This window comes from Synchiropus splendidus, chromosome 5 (genome assembly GCF_027744825.2).
Source record: "Synchiropus splendidus isolate RoL2022-P1 chromosome 5, RoL_Sspl_1.0, whole genome shotgun sequence".
NCBI lineage: Eukaryota > Metazoa > Chordata > Actinopteri > Syngnathiformes > Callionymidae > Synchiropus > Synchiropus splendidus.
Genome location: NC_071338.1, coordinates 9,159,793 through 9,185,424, shown reverse-complemented (window position 1 = coordinate 9,185,424; position 25,632 = coordinate 9,159,793). Strand labels below are relative to the sequence as shown.

Genomic DNA, 25,632 nt, shown 5'->3' with positions numbered 1-25,632 from the left:
ATATGAAGTTCTTCTCAGGTGCAGAGGTGACGCATTAAATGCACAGAATAAACTAATAGGTTTGTTGTTAGAGCTGTTGTTTGTTATTATGGTTCTCTGGTTGTTAAAGACCTCGGCAAAAACGTCAATAAAACAAAGCCGTAGACACTACAGGAATTAAACCTTTGAAGGTGATTTTCAACAAGTCCAGTGCGTCTAAAAAAAAAAACGTCTTCAATCCTGGTTAGTGTGGCAGTCCGATGAAACATTTTGGTTTATTATCTTGATCAGTTCCCTCAACGGTTAAGAACTTTGGTCCTCCACTGATATGAGTGGGGCGATACTTTAGCAGGAAACATGTGATACAATATCAAGATGCTTCAAATACCCACACATCCTCAACATACTGGCCCGCTCCCATCAGATGCCTCCTCAGCTTCTTGAGAGTGTGTGTGTGTGAGGAAGGATGGAGAGGACTCAGCCTGGGTGTGTATTCATGCAGCACCGGTGGAATGTGGATATGGAATGAGGAAGAGTGAATCTGTGTAGCAGGACCACTGGCTGCTGAGAAGTTAATCTGATCAACACAAGCACGGGAAAACTATTCATTCACGCTCCTGTCAATGCAGCCTCTATCTGGACGTGTGTGTGTGAGAGTGTCTGCTTGTGTCAATAAAAAAACACATCAATATTGCGTGTGCGTGTCACTCTGGATGTTAGTTGGTCAGTGAGATTATTTTATAAACATCAATATTCAAGTGCTTAGGGAGAGTCAGTTAAGAAGAACATGGGTGCATACTTCTTGTGGCAGTGTTTTTTTTTTATCAGAAACAGCTTTATTGCCAAGGTCAGTGAGCATCCCACCAACTAGGAAAGTGCTTTGGAACAACGTGCAATAATGAACAAAACATAATGATAAGAAGAAGAAGAATTAACACGGTAATAATGATGAAATATGGAAACAGTCAAAGATAAATGAAGACTATCGCATGAAGGAGTGAAGTTCAGCACTGACCTCCAGGACCTGGACGTAACTGGAGGGGAACCATCCTCTGGCTCCGTCCTTCTCACCCTCCCACCATCCACCGGGAACAGCCTGGACCACCTTGATCACCTCCCCGGCCTCGAACCTCAATCCCTGCTGGTGCTGCTCCCCGCTGAAGGGGTATAAACTTTTGCAGAAGGCTCCGGACATGTCCAACTTTCCTGTCAGGATCCGGACGAGAGCTGCGGGTCCCTGTCCCCTTGACCTCAGTGCGGCCCGAGACTGGTTTCGATGAGGACGACAGGTCGCTACGGTGCCCGTGTGAGCTGCGCGTCCTTCCTTCGAGCTGCTCCTCTTACTTCGCTGCGAGGCAGAGCCGCTCTGTTGCGTCAAACTCCAAACAACACGCCCGCGTTCACCCACCGACCTTCAAAGTAAAAGTGACGTCGTCGTACCGAGAGTCAAACATCAAAAAGCAATGAAGCAAATGACAAAATTATATTCATTTTGTTTGAATGAAAGCAACTGAAGTGACGCTATTGCTTAAGAACGTTTTTTTTGTATAAAAGAACGACAAGTTTGTTTGCTTTTGGAAGATCTCACACCGGAAGTAAAGCTGCAATTAAAGTTTATCACAAGCTTGAGTGACATCGATGAACTTTACAAAAAGTTTTAGTATAAAGCCGTCGCTGTGGTGATTTTGTCTTTGTTAAATGTTGCATCCTATCGTTTAGCATAATGTCACGACACAAGTGTACCTGAGAAAGGTACAGAAAACAGTCGTTATTTCCGCTAGTTAAAAATATAAACGTCTACTAAGTGTTACTGAGTTTATTTCGACTCCCAAAACGTAAAAAAAACCCGCATGTGAATATTGACAATTGCACTATTGGAATATTTTGCTCACGACACATTGAGCCAAACTTGTTACCTTTACACGATCTGAACAAAATAAACGGGTGTCTCTTACTTAACTGGTGTTACTTTTGAAAATAAAAACTCACGGGAGCGACACAGGTGGGATGTCGTTTCTCTTTGCCCAGGCGCTCCCTCTAGTGTCACTTATTGTTACTACAGTTGAAACTCGCCCGCGAGCGATAGTCGCGTTATTCACCACATTATATATTATATTATTATATATTATATTATATGTAGTATTCAAATTGACAATGATTTTTTTTTTTTTTGCTATAATGTGCATCGATTAATTCTATTTAAATTTGTACTTTTCAGGTGGATTTTGTTTGTTTACATTTTTCCACATCCTACAATGAAAAAAAAAAACAGAACAGTTTACTTGGCTCACTGTGACGTCATCAGATGCCGTCTAAGATTGGACTAACTGGTGTGAAGTTCTACATTTCAAAGTGATCCAGGGAAAGTGGGCCGATTCTTCTCTCCCACTTGGACCCAGGAGCTGAAATGCAGGCCGAGCGTATACTGTATGTGAAACCTCCAGGACTAATTCAGTCTCTCTGTCAATGAAGGTGAACAATGTCAAGTGTCTCATCCATCCCAGCTATCTGCTAAACAAACAGCTTGAATAATAGGGGGCTCACCAGCTGGAGTCGCAGCCATTAGTGCTATAATTATATTGTTGTAGTCTAACTCTCATGAGTGAATGAGGAGACACGCAATAATGAAACCCTCAACGAAAATGTCAACGGAGATCCTCACTGAGCTCTGCAAACACGGGCTCACACGCACATGCACACCGGCAGACACCATACCAGACAGCGGTGGGGCTGATGCGGCACACAACTTTATTTGGCTACAATAACACAGCAAAATAGTGGGCTCGGTTGACTTTTGAGATGAAATGTTTGAGAACGGTTGTCACACTCTGGCTCCTCGATTTCAAGCTGCGAAGGTCAGAACTTTGGAGGAATAAAGGAGTGAAGTTAAATCCCACCAGTGAATAGAATAAATGTACATTTGAAGATGCGCAGATGACTGGTTTCATTTACTATTAACAACAATAACAGTGAGATGACTCATTTCTTCCTTCCTTACAATTCATTTTGACATTGTGAAATATAATTGTATCCTTCACTGATATTTGGGACTTTATTTGGGAGATTTTTTTTTTTCATTTTTGTGTAACCCTCTGACTAAAATACATTTATCACAAGTATTCTATTGAACGACTGTGACCATTTTCAGTAGTTAAATGTGATATTGAACTCATTATTTTACCACCTTGTATACATTTTAATTATTGTTTGAAGTGATTTAGAATGTGATGTTAGGTGTGTAGATATTCCATTCTATTCTGAATCTCTTATCTGTTTTGATATCTGGGGGTGGGCGAAGTAATGTGGAATGTATTTATGCCTCTAGCGTCCTTAGTTCAATTGTATTTGTCATAATACTTTAGCAAGTCATTTCAAGGCTTGGCAACATGAAAGAGGGTAAATCATGAGTGGTGTGGAGGGTTTGGCACTCATATAAATGCAGCTAATGTAAGCATAACATTTGGCTCAATATTGAAAACTCACCTTTCAGAATTCTCTTCTCTTAGTTCTCATCTTGTTGATGTGCGTTTCTGCATTGTCTGCCCGCTCCTGAGCCTCATCCAGCTCGTGCTGCATCTTTCTTAATTTGGCAAGGTACCCATTAGCCTGCTCTTCCTGTGTGGTGAGAAGCTCCATGAGATGCCCCTCTTGTTTATTTGGATACAATAGCTTACCACTTCTTCACTCTGTCGCTTGTAGGTTTTGACTTTAAGTTGGAGTTTGTCCACAAGGTCCTGCAGCCTCACCACCGTCTTCTTGTCTTCCTCCGTCTGGAAAGTGAGCTCCTTGATTCTCCTTTCATACTTACGGATCCCTTTGGTGGCATCCGCAGCTCGCCTCTGCTCCACTTCCACTTCAGCTTCCAGATCACGCACCTGTAGGGAAGTCCATCAATCTCCTCAACAATTCTACTGTCTACAATGTTGTGGAGATGTGATACCCGAGCCTCCATCTTCTGCAGCTGCTTTTTGCCTCCTTTCAAAGCCAGACTCTCTGCCTCATCCAGACGGAGTTGTAGGTCCTTCACAGATGCCTCCAAGTTCTTCTTCATTCTCTCCAGGTGGCTGCTTGTGTCTTGCTCCTTCTTCAGCTCCTCTGCCATCATGGATGCCTGAGAGGGAGGTAAGTTCAAGGTGGGGAGGCAGGATGGATGGATGGATGGATGGATGGACGGATGGATGGGAAGGGAGTGGCATTACATCAGTGAGCGCCTTTTTGGTTTTCTCCTCGGCGTTGCGAGACTCTTGGGTGAGCTCCTCAACTTCAGCCTGCAGCTGGCTAACATCTGCATCCAGCTTTTTCTTGACATTCAAAAGGCTGGTGTTCTGTGGGAGATGAAACATGGCTGTAAATTATTAACTGGAGAAGCATGCACATGCACACACAAAAAAAAGTACAAAAAGTACAACTGCAATTTTGAAATGTAACATGGCACAAAGCGGGCAAAAGCTTTAAAATAAAAATCAGAACCTATGAGGTCGGTATGTGATATCTACTGTATGTGTTTACAGAGATGGAAAGTGCATCCTGTTGATGGATTCTTAAAGGTGACTGAACATAAATATTGTCATTGCATTAACTCCTGAAAGCCTCCCTGTATTTGACATGTGAATTCTTTATTGAACTAATACGGGAGACCATTTGTTGAGTATTTGCCAGCGTCCGGAATGCACCTCAGTGCTGCCAGCTTTGCAACGAAGCCTCTCTTCCTGCTCTAACTGGCTAACTTGACTGAATCTGAACCAGAGACAGAGGTTTCACATACAAAATGAGCATGTATTGTATAGTCAATGCAAAATAAGGGATGTTGGGGCTGTGTGTCCCTTTTTTGCAGGGTGAAAGGTGACCGCCCAGCAGGCACCTGTGAATGAAGGAATCCCACTCTTTCACAGGTATCAGTCAGCTCCTGCTCAGCCAGTTTCCGGCTCCTGTCCGACTGCTCCAGAGCAGCTCGGAGCTCCTCCATCTCGGCCTGCTGCAGGGTGCTGCGGCGCTCCATCACAGCCACCTGCTCCTTCAGCTCCTCCTGGCTACGTAGCGCCTCATCCAGCAGTACAGTCTGCTCCTGTCAGCAGACGTTGTTGTCAAATGTATTGCAAAATCATGTGTGCTATTCTGGGTCGTAGTTCTTTACTTTAAGGTGGGCTTGAATGCTCCTCAGCTGTTTCTGGGCTTCAGCTGCCTGGCGGTTACTGTGGCTGAGTTGGATTTCCATTTCATTCAAGTCGTTCTCCATCTTTTTCTTAATCCTCATGGCGTCATTCCTGCCACGTGTTTCTGCATCCAGTGCTGCTTGCATCGTCTCCACTGCGCGCTGATGGTTGCGCTTCATCTGGTCAATCTCCTCGTCCTTATCAGCCAGCCTGCGATCCACCTCACCCTTCACCTGGGTGAGCTCAAGCTGGACGCGGAGGATTTTGGATTCTTCGTGTTCAAGTGAAGCCTGATGGCAGAAAAAACATGGATCACATGGCTCCTTGTCAAACTGGTCTCACTACCATTGTACCTCAGCCTCCTCCAGGGCTGTTTGATAGGTCGTCTTCTCCGTCTCAGTTTGTTTCTTCATCTTTTCCAGCTCATTCAAGGCTTTGCCTTTCTCTCCAAGTTGTTCCGTCAAGTCCGCAATTTCCTCTGCAATTGCACCATATTTTTTTCTTAAGCCGCGCAACACTTCAGTCAGTTAACTGTTGAGCACATACGTTGCAGGTTGGAGTTCTCTCGTTTGAGGACCTCCAGGTGCTCCACGGCTTCTTCATAGGAATTCTTTATTTTGAACAGCTCAGTGCTGAGCGAGCGACTCTCCCTTTGTGAGCCATCAAGTTCAGCTTGACTCTCTTCATACTTCTGCTTCCACTCGGACAGAATCTAAGGAAAACCAGTAGCAATCATGCAGTCATCGAAAATGAAGAGTTGTCACGAACTGAATTCAAATAAACTCCTTTTTGTTCTCATTCCGTGTGGTCAGGTGCCGCTTTGGAATCAAAGAAGATCCTATCTTTGTGACAAATAGAACAACATTTCAAACTTTGGACCATTGCAGATACATTGCACCTTTGTTTGTTCCCAGGGAACAGAGTGGGACACACATAGCATCTGACTGTCATCCTCACAGGCACCTTTGTAATTGAACATCCCTCTCCACCTTGACAATATCCAAAAACACAAGTCATGAATTTTAGTTTTTCTCACCTTATCAAAGCATTTCTGCTTCTTGTCCAGACTGGCAGCTTGCGCATTTGCTCTGTCCAAGTCAGACATGAGGTCCTCCACTTCTCCTTGGAGTCTCTGCTTTGTCTTCTCCAGAGACGAGCACTTGGCACTCACAGCTTCGATGGCCTCCTCCGCCTCTTGCAGACGTTGTGCGAGTTTTTTTCTAAAAACAGCAAACTCTGACATCAGTTGTCTTTGTTTGGTCCCTGGTAGCAACCGCGCTTATGAACTAACTTTGACTCCTCCAGCTCATCATTGCGCTGGATGGCATCGGTCTCGTATTTGGTTCTCCACTGGGCCACCTCAGCATTGCCCTTGGTTAATCCCCTCTGGAGGTCGGCCTTAGCCTCCTGCTCTTCCTCATACTGCTCTCTCAGCAGGTCGCAGTCATGACGGGCGGACTGAAGAGCATGGGCGATGGCATTCTTAGCCTGAAAATGACAAGAAGAACCAGATGTTGGCAGACATAAGTGTTGCAAAAGATACGAGTCCAACAATGCAACAAACCTTGGTTTCCTCTTCAAGCTGCCTCTTCAGTTCCTCAATTTGTTGCGAGGAAGCAAGTTTAGCCCTGGACATTTGGTTGAGCATCATCTCCTTCTCCTCCACAACACGGCAGAACTCACCTGGGCAACAGAAAACATACCAAACTTGTGCTCTAGTAGGAAAGATATTGTCAGTGAATCCCATGTCAGGTGTGAAAATATCTTTTAATGGAAACTAGGTACTTCTGTTTCTGCACCACCAGCGCCAAACTCAAGGTCCAGGGGCCAAATCCGAAGTCTTTTCACGCAGTCTGTAGTTTGCTTTAAATCAGAGGTGTCAAACGGATCCACATGAGAGCTGCAGTGGGTGCTGGTTTTTGTTGTAACCCTACATATAGGTTCATACAGGTGTCAGCTGAAACAAAGAGCACCAACCGATGCTAGTCTTCAAACATCTGATTGGTGAAAAGGTGTCCTCGTGGTTGGACCAGCTGAGGACCGGTAAGACATCTGTGCTCTAAATGAAATTCAACTGCATATTAAAGGAGATATCTTCACCCACAATTGATGGGAAAGTGGATGTATGAGTGTGTCATGAGGTGGGGTCACAGGAGAAGGATCATTTATGTATCAAAACTACATGAAATATTTTGGTATCTTACCGTTCTCACTCTGAAGTCTGGCCCTTTGAGTGTTGATTTCAGAGATCAAACGAGTATTCTCGTCGTGTTTTGCTTTGTAGTCACTCAGCTGGTCCTCCAGAGAGTGGCACATCTTTTCGTAGTTGATCTGTTTTTAATGCAAAAATGGTTAGTTTTAAACTTCAGGACTTCTGTGGCGTCTCTGGTCAGAATACCTTTGTCTTCACGACAGCTTCTATGTTGCTGGACAAGTCGTCGATCTCCATCTTGCATTCAGCCTTCTCCTTCTCCAGGTGCTGCTTGACTCTTTGCAGATTATCAATCTGCTCTCCCAGCTCAGCCACGCTGTCTGCATGCTTCTTCCTCAGGGCAGCAGCCGTTGCCTCATGAAAGAGATTGGCTTCTTCAAGGTCTCTCTTGAGTTTGTGGAACTCAGCCTCCCTCTTCTTGTTCATCTCAATGTGCAGTGTTTGAGCACCTCCAGCTTCTTCCAGCCGCTCACTGATCTCATCAAGTTCCCTGGTAAGGTCAGACCTCTGCTTCTCCACTTTGCATCTGGCGGCACGCTCGGCGTCAACTTCCTCTTCCAGCTCCTCGATGCGGGTCTGGGTCAACCACAAAAAGATTTTGTCTCCTCCCATGTATATTTGAGAAATGATCTTACCTGAAGCTCCTTGATCTTCTTTTGAGTTTGAACTGTAATACTTTGCTCATCCTCGATTTTAGAAGTAAGTTGGTTCAGTTCAAAGCCATTTCTAATAATGGACACGGTTTTGTGTAATTATATGTTTCAGTTGTGGATATATTTGCGAAACTCACTTTTTAAGTCGTTCTTCCAACTGCTGTTTCTCATTCTCCAAATCCATTATGGATTCTTGGCATAGCTTGAGATCTCCTTCAAGCTTCCTCTTGCCTCTCTCAACATCCATGCGAATCTTCTTCTCTTGTTCCAAACAGCCCTCCAACTGATCCACAATGACTTTTAGACAGACTCACATTGTGCACAGTGACAGCTGACGATTCACTTTCAGCTCACATAGTCGACTTGTTGCTCCAGCTTGGTCTTGGCTTTGGTCAGAGAGTTGACTTTGTCTTCCTCGGCTTGAAGGTCCTCCAGTGTGTGCTGGTGCGATTCTTGCAAGGCCAGCTTCTCCTTCGATAACTTGGCTATGGTGTCGTCAAGGGTGCACATTTCCTCCGTGAGATTCTTCACCTGTTTTAAACAGCAGCTCATGATCACATTGTATTGTGATGCAATAATATTGAAAATAATTGACTTCAGAATGTTTAAATTACTAGTCTTTCACGATTTAACTACAGATTAATGAAACAGATTGAGCGGAGGGAAACATCTCTAATATCTTCAACAGTCAACAGTTACGACGCCCCATCATCACGTTTTGTTTTTCTATCCGATAAAGCCCTATAGTCAGTCAACAGTCACACTCGCTCTTGATCCCAGTACATTTCAGCTAACAAGGATCTTATGAAAAGGCTTCTCCAGTTCTGAATTAAGAAGTTTCTCTTCTTGTCTTCCTATCCAGACTAGCAGCGTTTTTCCTCGCTGGTTCTCCACTCTGCCCCTCAGGTATCTAGAGCTTGAATTCGTATTCCAGGCTTCACCTTCCTGCCTGAACAGCTCTTCTGTCTCATCCCTGTCTGGACACTTCTGCCTGGTTTGGACCGGCTGATCTGCTTGTTCACAACCCTGGACTGAATAATGTGTAATGGACTGAGGTGAAGAAAAGAGTGCAGGCAGGGTGGAATGGATGCAGAAGACTGTCATTGGTGTTCTGTAACATAAGAATGGCTGCTAGAGTGAAAGGGGCCCTCTGCAGTACAGTAGTGAATCCTGCCAGAGAAGCAGAGTTGAAAATGTTAAAATCTGCAGGAAAAAAACGCCTGGAAAAAAAGTACATGTGTGACTCTATTACATTAGTACCTCAGACAAACCCCAGTCTCCCACAGCTTAAGGCAGGCAAAAAACGTTGGACTTACCTTGTTTTCAGAAGCATGTTTTTCCTTCTCAACTTTAGCCAGCGTTAGCTCCAAGTCATCAATATCCTTCTTTAGCTCAGAGCATTCGTCCTCCAGTTTCCGCTTCCTGGCGGTCAGTTCAGCGTTGACTTCCTCCTCATCTTCCAGTCTCTCGCTGAGCTCTTTGGCTTTTGCCTCCAATAATATTTTGCTTTTAATAAGTCCCTCGCATCTTTCTTCCGCATCGGCCAGACTCTCACTTTCCTATCAGTACAAATCAGTTGTCGGTGCTTTCCCTTGGATGATCTTCAACATCACAGTTGTCAGGGGTTCTACTCACAGTTTGAATCTGGAGGCTTAAATCATTTTTCTCCTGAATCAAGCAAACCATTTTGGTTTCCAGCTCCTTTTTCTTTGCCTCAGCTTTGGCTAAATCCTCCTTACACTTGGCAAAGTCCTCTTTCATCATAGCCATCTCCTTCTCCATCTCAGCGCTCCGCAGCAGTGGCTTGATCTTGAAGTACAGCTTCATCCACGGCCAGTGTTTGACATTCATGAAGGAGCGAATGTTGTATTGGATGATATAAATGGATTCCCTGGTGAGAAAATGGTTTCCTGAATCAGTTCTCAAACGCCAAACAAACCTTTTGAATAGACCGTCACCTCCGTAGGGTCATTTTTTGAATCTCTTTTCTCTTGAGGAAGCCACGGGCCAAGGCTTGCGTGATGGTGATGAGAGACGCCAATCTTTCATCCCTCATCTCTTCCAGGAGGCCCAGAAGACCTGCTTTGAAGAACACCTTCCCAAAATAGAGACATGAGTGTCAATATGGAATTTGAACTGGCACTGATATCTCAAATATTGTGCTTGCCGTGGTCGGTTTAATGATCCAATGCCCTGAAAATCCGGCACTTCAACAAGACTACATGGTGCAGGTGTCTTGGCAGCTGACCCCGATCTATGGCCTTAATTTGACAGCATGTACCGATTGACTGTTTCTTGTTGTTGCAGTAGTCCAACAAGAACTACTGTTGGTATTTCATTTTTCAACAGTCTTTCTGTCTGTCTAATGCCGTATGATCTTCGATGCTTAACAGCTGGCCCTGTTACATCGAGGGGTTCAAGTCTGGGATGGAGCGACTTGCCCCACTTTGGTGCACAGCAGTCATCACTATTTAAATGCATTTGAGGTAAAACAGCTAGATGGTTGCACAATTTTCGGATAGTGAACGGTTTTCCTACCTTAGTGTGGCCAAACTTGTACTGCGTGTGGTCCACATCGATGGATCCCAAGAGCTTCTCTGCAGCTTTCTTATTGTCAATGAACTGTCCGTCAGGAATCACGCTTGCATTCAGTACTTTGTACCTAAATCAGAGCGAATATTTGGGTCAAATATTCCTAAGTCATGCTCCAAATTTCCATTCCTTACCTTTGCTTGAAATCTCCATACAGTATCCTGCTCGGGAAGCCTTTCCTGCAGATCCTGATTCCTTCCAGAACACCATTACATCTGAGCTGATGGATCACCAAATGGTGCTCCATAATCCCTAAAGGAATAGAAATTACTATTCTGGTAATCTCTTGTACATATATTTTTTTTTAGTTTATAAAACGTACCTGGAGTTTTTGTTTCATTTGGAATAAGACACCTGACAAAGTGTGGATGTGTGCTCCTGAGGTTTGTCATCAACTTTCCGAGGTTCTCCTGTCAGACATGAGGGATGCCCTCGATTAAATATGTATTTTGTCAAGTACACTATTGTAAAGAAGCAAGAAACAAGCAAAGAAAGTACCCTGAACAGTGCAGAGACAGTCTGGAAGGATGAGCCCTTCTTTTTAGCAGTTTTCTTCGTATCCCCTGAAGAAATATCACTGTTAGATTGAATACAAACTATAGTCTTCTGTTGCTTTGGCTGAGGCCTTTTCATGAGATCCTTTTTAGATCCACAATCTTTGTGTCTGTCTTTGCACCCCCCCAACATCAACAAAACGTCACCTTGTCTGCAGCCACTCACCCTCAGTAGAAGAATAGCTGCAGTAGAGGAAAGCCAGGAGTTTGAGCCCAGCTTTCTGGTACAACTGGACCACGGTTTCATTCAGCGGATCCTTGTTTTTATCCAGCCACCCTGTGATGCTGTAGTCCACGGTGCCGGCGTAATGTATCAGGGAGAAATGAGCCTCTGCCTTGCCTTTAACAGGTTTGGGCTTCTGAAAGTTGTTGGACTTCCCCAGATGCTGGTCATACAGCTTGTTTTTGAAGGTGGTGTCTGACGCCTTCGGGAACATGCATTCTTCTTCCAAGATGGAAAAAATACCCATTGGCTGGTGAGAGTCAACAGTTTGCGGTGAGTCACATCTCAAACGACTCCACAGATTTATGCATTGATATGAAAACAGCTTTCACGCAGGTCACAAACCTTCTCGATAAGCTCAATGCAGGCAGCAAGGTCCATCCCAAAGTCAATGAACTTCCACTCGATCCCTTCCTTTTTATACTCTTCCTGCTCCAGCACAAACATGTGATGGTTGAAAAACTGTTGCAGTTTTTCATTGGTGAAGTTGATGCACAGCTGCTCCAGACTATTGTACTGCGACATAAAATGGTCCAAGTTGTGAGGACAATGCCCAAAGTAGGGGGTTGAAATGAGATATGTATCAAAGAACATACGTCGAAGATCTCAAAGCCGGCAATGTCTAGCACTCCGATGAAGAACTGCCGAGGTTGCTTTGTGTCCAGCATCTGATTAATGCGCAGGACCATCCACAAAAACATCTTTTCGTACACAGACTTGGCCAAAGCTCCAATGGAGTTGTACACCTCAAAGAAATCAAGAGAGAGGAAATTTGCTCACCAGCATAATGCAACATTGGAGAGAGAATTGAGGGCAAGCTGGGATTGAAAAACGTTGACATGTTAATCTCTCGGCTGGTTGCATTGTATACCTGTTGGACAGTTTGTCCTTTGGTCACATACTCATTTCCAACCTTCACTCGAGGATAGCACAAGGCCTTCAGCAGGTCCGCGGAGTTCAGGCCCATCAGGTAAGCTGCTTTGTCAGCCACTGAGGACAGTCGGTGAAAAGGGGATTTGTCACACTGTTCAATGTCACTGCTAAATTGAGTTTCCCACTCAACGCACACTGCCTGGCCCCCCAAAAAAGTTGCCACTTGGATGCTTTAGGTTTCTTGCATTCCATAAGGCCCAAGATCAGCAGCATTATATGCCAGAAGATCATCTACCTGAACACACTGTATTGCCAGGTTTTTCCTTCAGTAAAAGAATGAGTACCTGGATTTATCAATCATCAATTGTGACAGAGTGGAACGCAACTTCATTTTCTCACATTGATGGTCACCCCATTGAGTATCATTGACATGGGGTCAGACGATCCCAAAATCTTGGTGAACACCAAATGCAAAGTTAAAAAATAACGACTGTGACAGTGCCTCAGTAAATATGGAATCATTTTGAAAAGCAGTCCAACAAAGTATTAAAGTGTCTGGTCTTTTTTGTGGCAACTTTGTTTTTTCCCGTGTAGTGCATCTCAAGAATGAGCAGTGAAACCCAAGGTGACACCAAGCATCAAGATAAATTGCACTCCATTTGAAGCATATCGATCAGTATACATTACACTTGAAGGAGGATCAAAATTACCTTCCGTGCCATCTGGCTCCGCCTGCTCTTCACGCTGCTTTTGTTTAAACTTCATATTACCATAATGCATCACTGCACCAGTCAGCTTGTAAATGCCAACTCGCTCATCCCCGCTGAAGCCGAGGGTTTGGATGGCACTCTAAAGTGGGGGAGAGGAGCTGCTGTAAAGTATGTCTTAAATAATATTTACTCATTTTTGTTCCTGACAAACAAAACATGCAGTCACACTGTCGATTAGAGAACATATACAGTATCGTATCTTTATATTATCATAAATAAACCGTTTATTCATATGTGTATTAGCAACATATTAGTCGATTGTTATTCATTATAAAATTACCGATCATAAGCTTGCCTATATTTTGAGTTATGGTCGTCAAAGGTTCTCTATAAACCTCACCATAATTACTGATTTTTAACAGTAAACAAGTCATTTATTAATGGTTAGTATGTGTCCCCAATCTAAAGTGTAACCAAACAGACATGTTGACCAGTTAACATGTCTTATACAACAATGATGATCAAAATGTACATCCTGTTCATTATCTGCAGGAAAACGGACTCACCTTGAGTCTTGTATCAAAGAACAAATGAAATTATAAACGTTGTCTTACTGTAAATATAGTCTTATTAGATCAAAATGTACATTCTCAATGTTATTATCATGATGGAACATCATTGCAAGTGAGTAGATTGGATGAGATTCTCTTACATCCGTAGCCAGTAGTTCATCGCTGTCATCGATGCTGGCCACGCTGATCTCCCCCTGGCTAACAAATGGATAGTCATAGGGGTTGGTAGTGATGAGAAGCGTCTCTGGAGGGAACAAGAGCCACACAAATGACGAGCAAATTGAAACCAGTGTGTGATGAGATGCTTACTGATGAGCTCTGGCTTCTTGTTGGACATGATCTGATAGAAAATGTGGTAACTTCTCTCTGCAGACAGTTGAAATGTCACTCTGGATTTTTCCAAAAGATCTTGCAAAAGAAACCACAATCCTTTATCAGTCTTGTGAATGATAGCTTCCCCTTCAGTTCCAGTCTGACTCACAAGTTTCAATGTCTGCCGACGCCAGTTTTCCTGAAGTCCCAAAGTGGATTCTGATAAATTTTCCCTGGAAGAGAGCAGCATCTTATTTATGACACTAGAGGGCGCAGATCAGGGAGCCGAGGCTTGACTCACAAAGCGTGAAGAGTTGTCGTTCCTGACAGTCTTGGCATTCCCAAATGCTTCGAGCAGCGGGTTAGCAGAGATGATCTGGTCTTCCAGATTTCCCTACAGAGACATGCAGACATACAGGTGAGCCCTCTCGTGGAGGAAGTAGATGAGGGCGTGAAGAAGAGGTGTGAGTCGAGAGGTTGATCAAGAGAGGTTCAGGAGGTCGACCTGCTGTGGCAACACCTGACTGTAAAGTCTCAGTCAGTTACCTGCAGCTTGCCTGATGAAGCAGCCTCTTTCTTTCTGTCTCCAGTGCCAGCGATTGTCGCAAAGTACTGGATGACACGTTTGGTGTTGACAGTCTTTCCTGCTCCAGATTCTCCACTGGGAGATGGAAAACACAGGTACTTAGGTGTCAGGTCTTCATGACTGAATAATCACTGCGCTTACGTGATCAGGATGGACTGGTTCTCTCGATCTACAGGGTGAACAAAAAAAAAAAAAAAGCACTATTGGAGAACGTCCTTTGGAGAGCAACTTTGAATTCACTCAGTTACCAGTGAGCATGAACTGATAGGCGTTGTCCGAGATGGAGAAGATGTGTGGTGGGGCCTCCTGGCGCTTCTTCCCTCTGTAGGCCACCACCACCTCCTGGTTGTAAACCGGAAGCCACTTGTACGGGTTGACAGTCACACAGAAGAGGCCAGAGTAGGTCTGCAGGGGACATGAGACCAGTCAGTGCGAGTGTTCAGAACATCGCACCATACCTCAACACACCACGATCCAAATACACATATTTTTAAATCCTCTCAGCATCTTATACAGGATGACTGATAAAGATTCTCTGCACTTTGAAAGAATCTTCTATTGTAATAAAAGCTGTCAAAAGTTTTTGAAGTCATTTTTCAGTGAGATACTTTTAACAATCCTAAGAAGCGTGAGAGACTTTCTAAATACAGCTCCCTCCACGGTCTCACCCAAGCAAAAGGGTGATCCGAGCCCATCGTAAAGCTGTAACTACAGACTGTAACTCTCCCTGGATGGACCCAAGCTCATTAGCAGTGAATACAAAATACTTGATACTGTATGGAGTTGGGACCCAGGTTTAGCTATGTTTTATTAGCTATATCTGGGATAACACCTACTGTAACCTAACTAAATGCCCAGCATGGCTCCAGGTCGGAGTGCACCCTGAGTCTTCAAGGCTTTCAAATTCCCCTCAGCCAGAACAGGGGCTTTACTGACCTTGGGCCCAGGATCCAGCAAGCCGAGAGTTTGGGAACTAATCTGTCTTAATCTGTGTGTGCACTTTTTGTGTCTTGAAATCATTCTTAAATTTTACATTTGAAAATAGAGAGATTTCCGATGTATCTTGGACTGTTGTAGACTTGGAGCCTCTGTTGGCCCCAGGTATTGAATCAAATTTCAATCTGAGCACCAAGATCGCATTCATCAGGACATATCATGCCTGAATTTAAACAATGTACCTGACATATAGGAGCTAAGGATACAACACAACGCTGCGCTGTGAGGACCAGCTGATTTCACCAACAGTTGAAAATGGAACTCACGTAAATCATCCATGCTGCATAGCGCTCTTTGAGGTTGTACAGCACAGCCGCTTCATTCAGGTGAGTCATCATGGCCATGTCCTCGATCTTGTCGAACTTTGGTGGATTCATTGGGAAGACTTCGTCATCCTTCACCGTCACCACCTGGGTCACAAACGGTGAGATCAATATGATAACTTTTCTTTTTTTTCACAAACTGAAGGCTTCAATTCGACTCTTCCTACCTGCCCGGAATGCTTTTTAACAGTTGCTCTTCCTTCTTTATCTTTGCCCTGCAAAGTGCCTTTTACAAAGAGCTCCTTTGGATCCACCACAAACACTGCAGTTTTGGCATCAAATGGCTTGTTTTGGGCTTCAAGTCGTTCCCGCTCTGGTCTCCTCAGGTACGGGGCCGCCTCCCCAAAAACACTCATCTCAGCATCTGAACTCATCTCTGCAGCTCCTTGTTGCAACAGAACACGGCAGCGTTAGGTGTGAAAAAAAAACAAAAGTCTCACTCTGTCAACTGAAAAATGATTAGATCTTGAACTCTTTACATCCCAGAAAACCGTTGGTGCCAGACGAACCAGCTAAAGTCACCACTGGCTTTGACCCATCAGCTTTTATAAGGTCTTCCCTCACTGCATTACAGACACTGTAAACAGCCATATTTAGGCCCAAGCCTCCAAAGAATGTGGGTGGAGAGAAGTGATTGTTTTTGGCATGTGATATCATGGAGATGTCGCTGAGCTTTTGTTATAAATCCAACATAGGAAGCAGCTCAATGGATAATGAATGTCAAAGGATGGTGACCTCTGCTGAGTGCAACATCAATTACAAGCAGATTCTAGACACGGAAAAACACTTATGTGCCTCAGCGGTTGTAAATTGCTTTGATTCAATTATACTGTATGTGCTTTGTTCTGATATGAAGAGGCTCAATTATATTTATGTGTTTTGTTTTGTGCTGTTTGACATAGACGGTGAATTGATGAGGTCTGACTGAAAGTCTAACTGAACTCTGAACATGTGATAATCCTATTGAATAGAGTTCTTTCACCAGGTTCAGTTAGGTAGGATCATTTAGTTTGCTTTTGTGATTCGATGTATCTCATTCTGCATTTTACATTTCACTGAAAAATCATCCAGGACCAGATTTTTTAAGCTGTTTGCACCATATACTACACTGACCGCTCACATAGCGGCTCTGAAAACCAGATTACTGCATTAGTTTGGTTAGGTTTGGGCTTTTAAAATGTATGTCAGCAGCTTAGTCTGACTATGGGAGAGAAATTAGAGTTTCTCTTAGTGGGACTACATGACCTGGACAATAATAGCCTGTTGTTTAGCTGTTCAGCTCGACCAGGATCAGACTGGGTCATGTGTGTCTGCGCTAGATTCAGCTATGCAGCAGGAACAAACAGTGTCAACAACCCCTCTGATGTGACGGCAGTGTAATAACACTACATACAATGGAGAAGTCGTATGTGTAGCTTGATGCAGCACTAGTCCTCAGTCGATGTCTGTGGTGAATATGTAGCAAACCTGAGAGGAGCCGTGTTTCCACTCACAAAGACGCTGATCTGCAGATGTGTAGATTTGTCTGCGCAAAGTTCTCACAAGAAGAATAGAGGACGTGATTTGAGGGTTTAAGGACACGTTGCCATCATTGAACCACATGATTGGCTATGTAAGTTGGGGCTTAACTTGAAAGTTAAAAACCAGGCAGGATAGTGGTTCAGATTTTCTCTGATGGCTTTAGAAGGTTTGTGCATCAACCACTTGACAAATCCTGACAAAGCCCTCTGTTGCCAGGGAATATTTATATACGCCATTTCTGTACTCAAGACCTATTTTTCTCGCAATACAAAGAACACTGTATATTTAATCTTGTTCAAAAATCCAGAAGCCTCAGAGAAGTCAGAGGAAGTGGCCCCCTCCATGATGGCTGGTGACTGCATTGAACCACCGTTCCCGCTGCTGGTTCTGGACCTCTTTCTAATGACTGACAGTTGAACCAGCAGGACTGGACTGCAGACAGCGCCATCCCTCATCACAGAGGTGACATTACTCAATAGTTTGGTTGACTCCCCACTGCATGTAAACCGGGAGAAGCTGATGTAATCTGACTCAACGGATACGGCTTTAGTAGGGCTACTCGTTGCACTTAACAGCGGTCGCTTAGTACCTGTAAAAAATATGTAACCCAGGTGATGCTTTTTACCGCCCTGTAACAATACATTCTGGTCACCTCAATGACTGGCTCCTGCAAGGGTGTCAGAGATGTCACCAGCTGTTTGTGATGTCACTTAAAGAAAGAGTATGTCTGTAATAGCCTGACAAGTAAAACTGTGGGATGGACAGGGATCCTGATTCTTATATAAGAAGTTTGAAAACAACATATACACAGTATGAAGGGAGTAAATCCTGAAATATTATTAATATAATCGCAAGCCAGGAATGACATTCATAAAAATAATTAAATACAACTGAATGAAGTGGACTAAAGACACTGCTGTTGTTGAGAGACCCGCGACTGTTCTCTGAGTCTGAATGGGTTCAGGAACCTGGTTTAAAACGTTAAACATCTGCTCCAAAATAGTGGCAGACACACAGCGAGCTGACCGAAGCGACGGCTTTCTCCTGACATGCGTAGGTCAGCGTGAAGTTCATCATTTGGTTACATAGCCTCAAGACAAAGTCTCATATGTCAGTAGCTCGTTCCTGTCAAATGGCACAGACAATACTGTATGTGCAGTAAGAAAGTAGTCTTTTTTCAAGAAGAACTTGAACGAACAAGACAGTAACAATGACTGAGGAACAAGTCTCATGTTGACGTTTCATGAGACCAACAGTTTGCTCAAAATGAATTCAAGTAGATGACCTGCACAGCGATCAATTTTGGACCCACAAAAGATGGGAAAGAGGATGGATGGAGCATTTTTGTATTTGAAAGACAAGAGGGATGCCTCATTCTCATATTCACCTTCACAAAAGACATTCGAAAAGAAAAAAAAAGCAAATCCAGTGAATAAAAATGAAGTTAGGACTGACTTTGGACTGTGTTCAACAAATGTTGTCCCTGTGTGACTGAGTTTGACACACAAAAGTTTGTGGCATGTGTGATGTGACAATGGATCTACGAGTGTCTTCAAAGGGCGGAAGGAGAACAAGGCATCCAGTCAACTGAGGCCAGAGGAAATAGAGCGATACATCAGAATACAGAAAAGACGATACAGAGCATGTGAAGGAATACCTCGCTAAATTTCATTTCTGAATTTTTGAGCAACAAAAAACACAAATTCATGGCTGATCATGTACACACAGTATACTACTACATATGACAGTACCAGTGTGTCTTTTCTGAACTTTATATTTCATGATTGGTATCAACTTCTTTTTATATACTGTTCTCTTTGCATTTGAATTCCAGCTTCACAGGGTGAAAGGACATGAGAATTATGAAGCAATGAATTAAACATGTCCACATCAGACTTTTGCCATGTACTTTCTGCTCACTGTACTTATCAGTTTATTTATAAAAGGCTTAACATTTTTGGATTGCTGCTCTTTTACCGAGATTCACCATGTAGACTTGTGAAGGACAGTGATGCTCATTCCCAGTATAGTTCGCGATAAGCATTACATATGCCTTAATCGTGAAATATCACTCAATCTCTGATCTGGCCTTGTGATGTCTTTTGATGGGCTTATAAATAAAAACATTGCTAAATAAGCCCTCAATAGAAATTCCCCCCAGATCTCCACTGGCTGGCTTCAGAGATTATCGAAGCTCAGCGGAGATTTGGAGTCCTCACTTTTGACATTGGTGGTCTGCGAGCAGCCGGCTGTGGAGGAGAGAGAGCCATGGCTGGCTCCTGTTTCACATCACACCTGGGTTACATGAGGCCCTGGAACTGTCCTGAACTGGCCCCTAGTGGGACCAGAGCCAGAGTACCTGCACACTGTTATATTAATGGAAGGTGTTTGCTTTAAATATTAATGATATTAGGTGAACAAGCCCCAACATGCTGCTGGTGAGACTAGCCGCTATAGCGATCGGCTGTATTGTGTCATGACACTAACCCGACTCCATCGGGGTCTTAAGTATTATTTTATCCTGGGGCCTTGTAAGTGGTGTCAAAGTACAATGGTTCGTCAGCTCAATATCAGATCATGATCATGTTTCCTCCAGGAAAACATTCTTTTTTTAAGATTTGTTATTTATCATTGTTTTTATTTTGAGGTCCATCAGTCATATTCCGCTAAGGTCATTCCTGAGGAGGTGCCCCACCCCGTGGCCTCCTCTTGAAATACGCTGCTGTAGCAGTACCAGTAACACAATGTAGTACAAATTGAGACGCATTTCACTCCATTCAGACCGGCCGTGGTGGTGCACCACGAGCATTTACTGTACATGTAGCGGAACCCCTCCGTTTAAAATGCACCCAGGCGAGCAAATGGAGAATATGAATGTTGAGAATTGATCTGGAATATTCCATAAAAGGGAATTTGATACATGATGGGAAAGAGGAAGAAACAACCCAGATGGTCACCTGAGCTGAGAGTCAGAGGTGAAGGAGAACAATTTGTATGTTTTGAAGTTAACCACAGCTTGATCTATCTTTGAAATGCTTGGGTCTTTGCATGAGTACAATAAGCGTCTCACATGAAACTCACAAGTCTGCAAAATTCAATGGACAAGAAAGCGACAAGAAAGTGTTGCTTTAAAATTAAACAAAACTCAAATGTAAGTTGGAGAATACTTTTAAATTTCAAATCTGGAGGTCATATTGGATTAAGAAACAAATCTGTCAAAGAAAACAAAACATTTGAGCATATGAAGAGATATTGTATCGTATTGAGATTCAGTAACTATTCATCCTTTGGTCTGTAATGACAATGAGTTGTGAAGTTCATTGTTATCTAAATCTCCTTGCAAGAAGATCAAGTCTGTCCTTCACTGGTTCTTCACACTAAACTGGCAAGAGTGCAGTTGACTCAATGGCTGTCAGCATCAGGTTGAATGTCAGCATTCCCTGGTGTGAGGACTCCATAGGCCTCATGTAAATAGGCTGCATAACACAAAACATATGTTCTTTTCTTGAGGCAAAGTTCAGAGGCACATGAACAATCATCGCTGATGTTGCTCTGAATACCACCAATCTCGGCCGCTTCCTGAAGCCAGGCTCTGCACCGCTCCTCTTCAGACACATGCAGCAGCACTATTTTTCACACCGGCTGGATTAGAGAGGGGCGTTCAGACGTGTGCGGTAAATTTTAGAACTCATTATAAGATAATGGGGTGAGTAGTTAACAATATTCAAGGTCAGTCGCAGCCGCAAGTCTGGACTCAAGACCACATTTTTGAGGTTTTGAGTCTACTTTTAGACCTGTCCGTCAAGACCACGGCTGCAGAGTGAGGGTTTTTTGTTTGGTCTTGTTTTATCTTGAACGTGTTGAATTCCTGACCAATGAAGTGTTTTGTTTAGATAAGCCGCCACCTGAATGCCACCATTCCGTGCCCATTAATGAACCGTATTTGCTTCAGGAGATGAAGCTCTGACTGGGAGTGTCAAGCTAAATGCAAGTGTAGCATTCAAGTAATCCAAAAGGAACAAACAAAATTCAACAAAACATTGAGGGCTGGTTACAAATAAGCAAAGTGATCTGACGTTGGTGGTGTGGTGTTGGTCCATTTGGATTTACAATGTCAGTGAGACTAATGTGTTCTGTGTTCAGTTTGGACTCTTTGACTTGGTCCCACCCTCCTTGGTCTCGTGTTGGTCTCGGGTTTGTTGGCCTGGTCCACAACGCTGCAGTCATGGTGACTAGATTTGTTGCGATTGTCTACTTTCTTTTTGTCTTTGATCTTTTCTGCATTTGGAATAACGACACACCAAAGACACACAAACTTTGAAGTTATTACAGCAGCAAAGGAACATCAAAGACATTAAAGACAGGCATTAAATGTTAAAAAAAACTTATGCATAATACTGTGAATTATTTTGATCATTATTAAGCTTAAGTCATAGATGTCTGTTTTTTTTCTTGCCATTTCAAAGAGTGTTAGTGAAACGGAGTGCAGTTCAGGCTTTCTTTTGTAAGCTAATAGCAATTGTGTCCCTTGGTGAGCACCGATTCAAATTCCATGTGCCGTCTAAACATGAAGTAAACAGGAGGCACGCCAATGTCTTCAGTACCAGCCCGCCCACGTTGTCTTCCAACTTGGAGAAAAAGCACCAAGTCAAAGCCCAATGTGTCCTCTTAACAATGTACATTTTGCATTCCACGTATAGACCCAGTGTTTTGCCTCATTGAATTCCTTCAGACGTTTTAAATGTCATCATCAGTGAGTTTCAGAAAGCCCAAGTGAGTCCACTGGCGTTCAGACTAATCTTTGACAGATGGCAAAGTCCCTTGGGCTTAAGTGTTAATGCCAAGTGAAGTTCAAGTTGCCTAAATAAAGATCCTCTAAACAGAGACGGCCGATGATGTGATTTGAATGACAGTTGCTAACAAGAGTCTGCTGGCGAGCATCACACTTTTTTAGGTTTGAGACAGGTCCGAAGAAATCGGTTGATACAGAGACTTTCGTCTTCCTCTCAATGGGAAGAGGTGTCTTGCAGCAGCAGTAACCCGGCCCAAGACTCTCCATATCCAACAGCTCAGCGAGGAGTCAGTCCCTGCCAGGGTGCCGTCTGAAGCAGCTGACGCTTGTTGAACATCACTGGAAGCTTCTCCTGACTCGCTGTCTTCAAGAAAACATTGTTCACAAATGTTTATCTTCTGAACTTCGCCTGTTTCCTCAAAACAGCTGAGTGAATCGCCGTTTTCGGCGAAGAAAGGATGTTGCAGCACTTGGAGAGGCTTGATGCGACGCCCCGCGTCCAGCTCCAACATCCCCTTCACCAGATCCACAAAAAGCCGCCGTTCCCTCTTTTCCTTGTCTGGTTCTTCCCTCACCATCTTTTCTTCTATGTCCTCCAGGCATGTAGGACTGTAAGGCCTTTTCTCTTTTGCTTTGATGGCCATTTCTCGAAAGATGGTTTGTGGACTCTTCAAGGTCCAGGACACCAGACTGTTCTCTCTGTAGAAATAGTTGGAAGTTAATCGTCCTTGATTCAGAACGTAGTCCGGTGGCAGACCCTGAGTCTGGATTATGAATCTCAGGACGTCGTATCGGTTCTTTCCCGGGTAGAGCACGTGACCTGTAGCCATCTCGACTGCCACGAGCCCAAGGGCCCACATGTCAATGGCCTCATCAAAAGGAGCCTGCAGTAGGACCTCAGGGGCTTGGTACGTCATGGTGCCACCTCGAGTGTAGTTTGGCACGTCCTTGACATGAGTTGCAAATCCAAAGTCGATGATTTTGAGCCTTACGGGCATCTGGTGTCGATCCACCACCATGATATTCTCTAACTTCAGATCCGAATGAATGACTCCAACAGCGCCGAGGTACAGCAGTGCAGTGGCCAGCTGGAAAATCAGTGGCACCATCTCACGCACCGTACAGTTCTGTGGTTTCTGCACCAGGTATTCAAAAAGACAAAGATCCATGAGTTCGAAGCTCATGCAGATCTGGTCTTTGAAGAAGAAGAAGCCATTCCATCTGATGATGTTGCTCACATCTGGGTCAAGAAACCTCAGGCACTTCATAATGCCTATTTCTTCTTTTGCCAACTGAAAGCTTTTCGGGTGGTTTTTATTGATCTTAATGGCCACTGTTTTACCCGTCACTGTGTTCTGGCACTTGGCGACCACACCAAATGCACCTTCGCCCAGAGCAGATATCACCTTGTGGCTGTTGCCAAGCATGCTGCCTTCGGAGATCATGTTTGATAGCATTTTGGTGAGGGATCCTAGAGCTGGGTGAAGAGCAATCCAAGTGTGGTGAAACCAGCAAATGACTGTCATGTCTTATAGTCAGTTTAAGTAGTTTGACTCACCATAACTCTTTCATGGCCTTTGAACACCATCCATGCCTTTAGTCAGCGCTCACTTCAGTGGGTTGTGCTTGGATGTGGTCGTGCTTTGAAGTGCTCTCTGGAAGTCTCTGTGACAGTCTTTGTTTCTTTATCATCTCTTTCTCTGTAGAAATACGAGTATATATATATATATATATATATATATATATATATATACACTCGTCCTCAACAATTGAAAGAATGACAAAAATAAACATTTTTTTTAAATATTTATTTCTGGGGTATTTTATTTCTGGTGTCCCCAAAAATGCCATGTTCAAAATAATTTGTGTGCCAAATGTGGTCATTTTTGTCTAGTACTGACTTCAAGATGTCACAATGAAGTAAACATTGTTGGCCAAATGTTAAAGTGAAAAAAGACATCTTTCCAGAACAGTATAAATAGGGGGAAAGTGTTCAGGTCATTCTTAGTCATCATGGTCCAGAAGAAGGAGCTCAGCGAGGACCTGCATCAGCGTCTTGTTCGTAGCCACAGTGAAGGAAGAGGTTACAAGACCATTTCCAAGCCGTATGATGTCCCTGTTTCAACCGCCCAGAGCATCATCAACAAGTACAAGAGGTTCAACACCGTTAAAAACATCAGTGGCCGTGGACGGAAGCGTAAGGAGTCCCCCAAACTTGCGAGGAAAATCTGCCGAGAGGTCAACACCAACCCACAGATGACAACCAGGACCCTAATGGAACACTTGACCAAGCAGGAACAAAGGTGTCACGGTCCACCATTGAGCGAGTCTTGCACAGAGGAGGTCTCCATGGACGTAAACCTCAGCTGCTCAGTAAGAAACATCTGTCAGCTCGCCTGGCCTTTTGTAAACGTCATCTGAAGCAAGATCCCAGCTATTGGTCAACTATCCTGTGTTCTGATGAGACAAAGTTGGAGTTATTCGGCCATATGGAGGCTCAGTATGTCTGGAGGAAGAAAGGAGAAGCCTATAGGCCAAAGAACACTGTGCCTACTGTCAAGTATGGTGGTGGAAGCATAATGTCATGAGGATGTTTCTCCTCCAGTGGCACAGGGAATCTCATCAAGGTCCAAGGAACCATGAAAAAGGAGGATTACATCAGGATACTTGGTGAAAATGTGAAGGCATCCGCTGTGAAACTCCAGCTTGGCCACAACTGGACGTACCAGCAAGACAACGATCCTAAACACACTGCCAAGGTAGTAAAGAAATGGTTCAAGGACAATGAGGTCAATGCCCTGGAATGGCCAAGTCAAAGTCCTGACCTCAATCCCATTGAGAACTTGTGGCATCACTTGAAGACCAGAGTAATGGCGAGGAGACCAACAAACCTGACCCAGCTTGAGGCATTCGCCAAGGAGGAGTGGGCCAACTCCTCCTTGGCGAAAATATATATATATATATATATATATATATATATATATATATATATATATATATATATATATATATATATATATATATATATAATATAGTAATACCCAGAAGGATTCCATACAAGTGAGAGTAGGATGTATTCCAGCAGGTTTTTATATCACCACAACACCGAAGATAACTTCTTCACGCTTGTCGTACCGCTCTCACTCCCAACAACCCCCAGCAACTACATCCCGCTGCCCCTCCCTTCCGCAACATGAAGCCCAACAGAACATTGCAGATCAACAATAAAACAGGTATTAAAATATATATATATATAAATATATATATATATATATATATATATATATATATATATATATATATATATATATATATATATATATATATATATATATATATATATATATAGTTTGCGCATATATCAGAATGTTCATAACACATAAACCATCACATCACCTTATTATTTCGCATTCTTTCGCCATTAGCACTGTAGCACAGTAGGATGCGTGAGTACCCGAAAACCTTCTTCAACCGCTCTACATGTTCAAAGATTTGGGTCAAAAGACCACGTGTGACATCAAAGGCAGTTGTGAATAAACCAAATGTATAAAATAAGAGAGGACAAAATTAATGTGCATCTT

The 25,632-nt window shown here is 43.5% G+C and overlaps 2 protein-coding genes across 3 annotated transcripts in view; both read right to left on the bottom strand.

The window, feature by feature from the left end:
• Positions 1–1,318, bottom strand: part of LOC128758436 (growth arrest-specific protein 7-like) — a 34,979-nt gene extending 33,661 nt beyond the window's left edge. Inside the window, exon 1 of the mRNA XM_053864303.1 lies at positions 995–1,318. Within this exon, the coding sequence (XP_053720278.1) occupies positions 995–1,174 (180 nt within the window). The 5' untranslated portion in view covers positions 1,175–1,318. The remainder of the gene's footprint in view (positions 1–994) is intronic.
• Positions 1,319–2,705: 1,387 nt separating this feature from the next.
• On the bottom strand, positions 2,706–25,516 carry LOC128758435 (myosin-8-like). 2 transcript variants are annotated; one of them, XM_053864300.1, is made up of 39 exons: positions 25,448–25,516; positions 15,906–16,123; positions 15,682–15,825; positions 14,668–14,824; positions 14,561–14,588; positions 14,380–14,494; positions 14,135–14,227; positions 14,003–14,066; positions 13,831–13,929; positions 13,662–13,765; positions 12,950–13,088; positions 12,238–12,356; positions 11,963–12,112; positions 11,712–11,882; positions 11,310–11,616; positions 11,088–11,152; positions 10,912–10,999; positions 10,724–10,841; positions 10,536–10,659; positions 9,956–10,092; positions 9,633–9,888; positions 9,314–9,556; positions 8,352–8,528; positions 8,135–8,280; positions 7,980–8,070; positions 7,531–7,920; positions 7,337–7,463; positions 6,697–6,815; positions 6,424–6,620; positions 6,169–6,352; positions 5,679–5,844; positions 5,486–5,610; positions 5,114–5,422; positions 4,841–5,044; positions 4,179–4,304; positions 3,920–4,090; positions 3,654–3,854; positions 3,463–3,594; positions 2,706–2,841 (listed from the first exon to the last, which is right to left on the bottom strand). In XM_053864300.1, exons 2-38 carry the CDS (start codon positions 16,110–16,112, stop codon positions 3,466–3,468), a joined length of 5,790 nt encoding a protein of 1,929 aa, XP_053720275.1. In that variant the 5' UTR covers positions 16,113–16,123; positions 25,448–25,516; the 3' UTR covers positions 2,706–2,841; positions 3,463–3,465. The 2 variants fall into 2 exon arrangements, with proteins under 2 accessions (XP_053720275.1, XP_053720277.1); XM_053864302.1 differs by lacking the exons at positions 4,841–5,044; positions 5,114–5,422; positions 5,486–5,610; positions 5,679–5,844; positions 25,448–25,516 and having other exon boundaries at positions 15,906–16,189.
• Between the last annotated feature and the right edge of the window lie 116 nt (positions 25,517–25,632).

What these genes read in the sequence shown, in the direction of transcription:
- LOC128758435 (XM_053864300.1), bottom strand. Translation starts at nt 16,112, where the DNA reads ATGAGTTCAGATGCTGAGATGAGTGTTTTTGGGGAGGCGGCCCCGTAC. An exon ending in CTTCATCAGGCAAGCTGCAG is followed by an intron (nt 14,228 to 14,379) that starts GTAACTGACTGA and finishes ATGTCTCTGTAG; the next exon opens with GGAAATCTGGAAGACCAGAT. An exon ending in CCAAAAAGGCGCTCACTGAT is followed by an intron (nt 4,091 to 4,178) that starts GTAATGCCACTC and finishes CCTCCCTCTCAG; the next exon opens with GCATCCATGATGGCAGAGGA.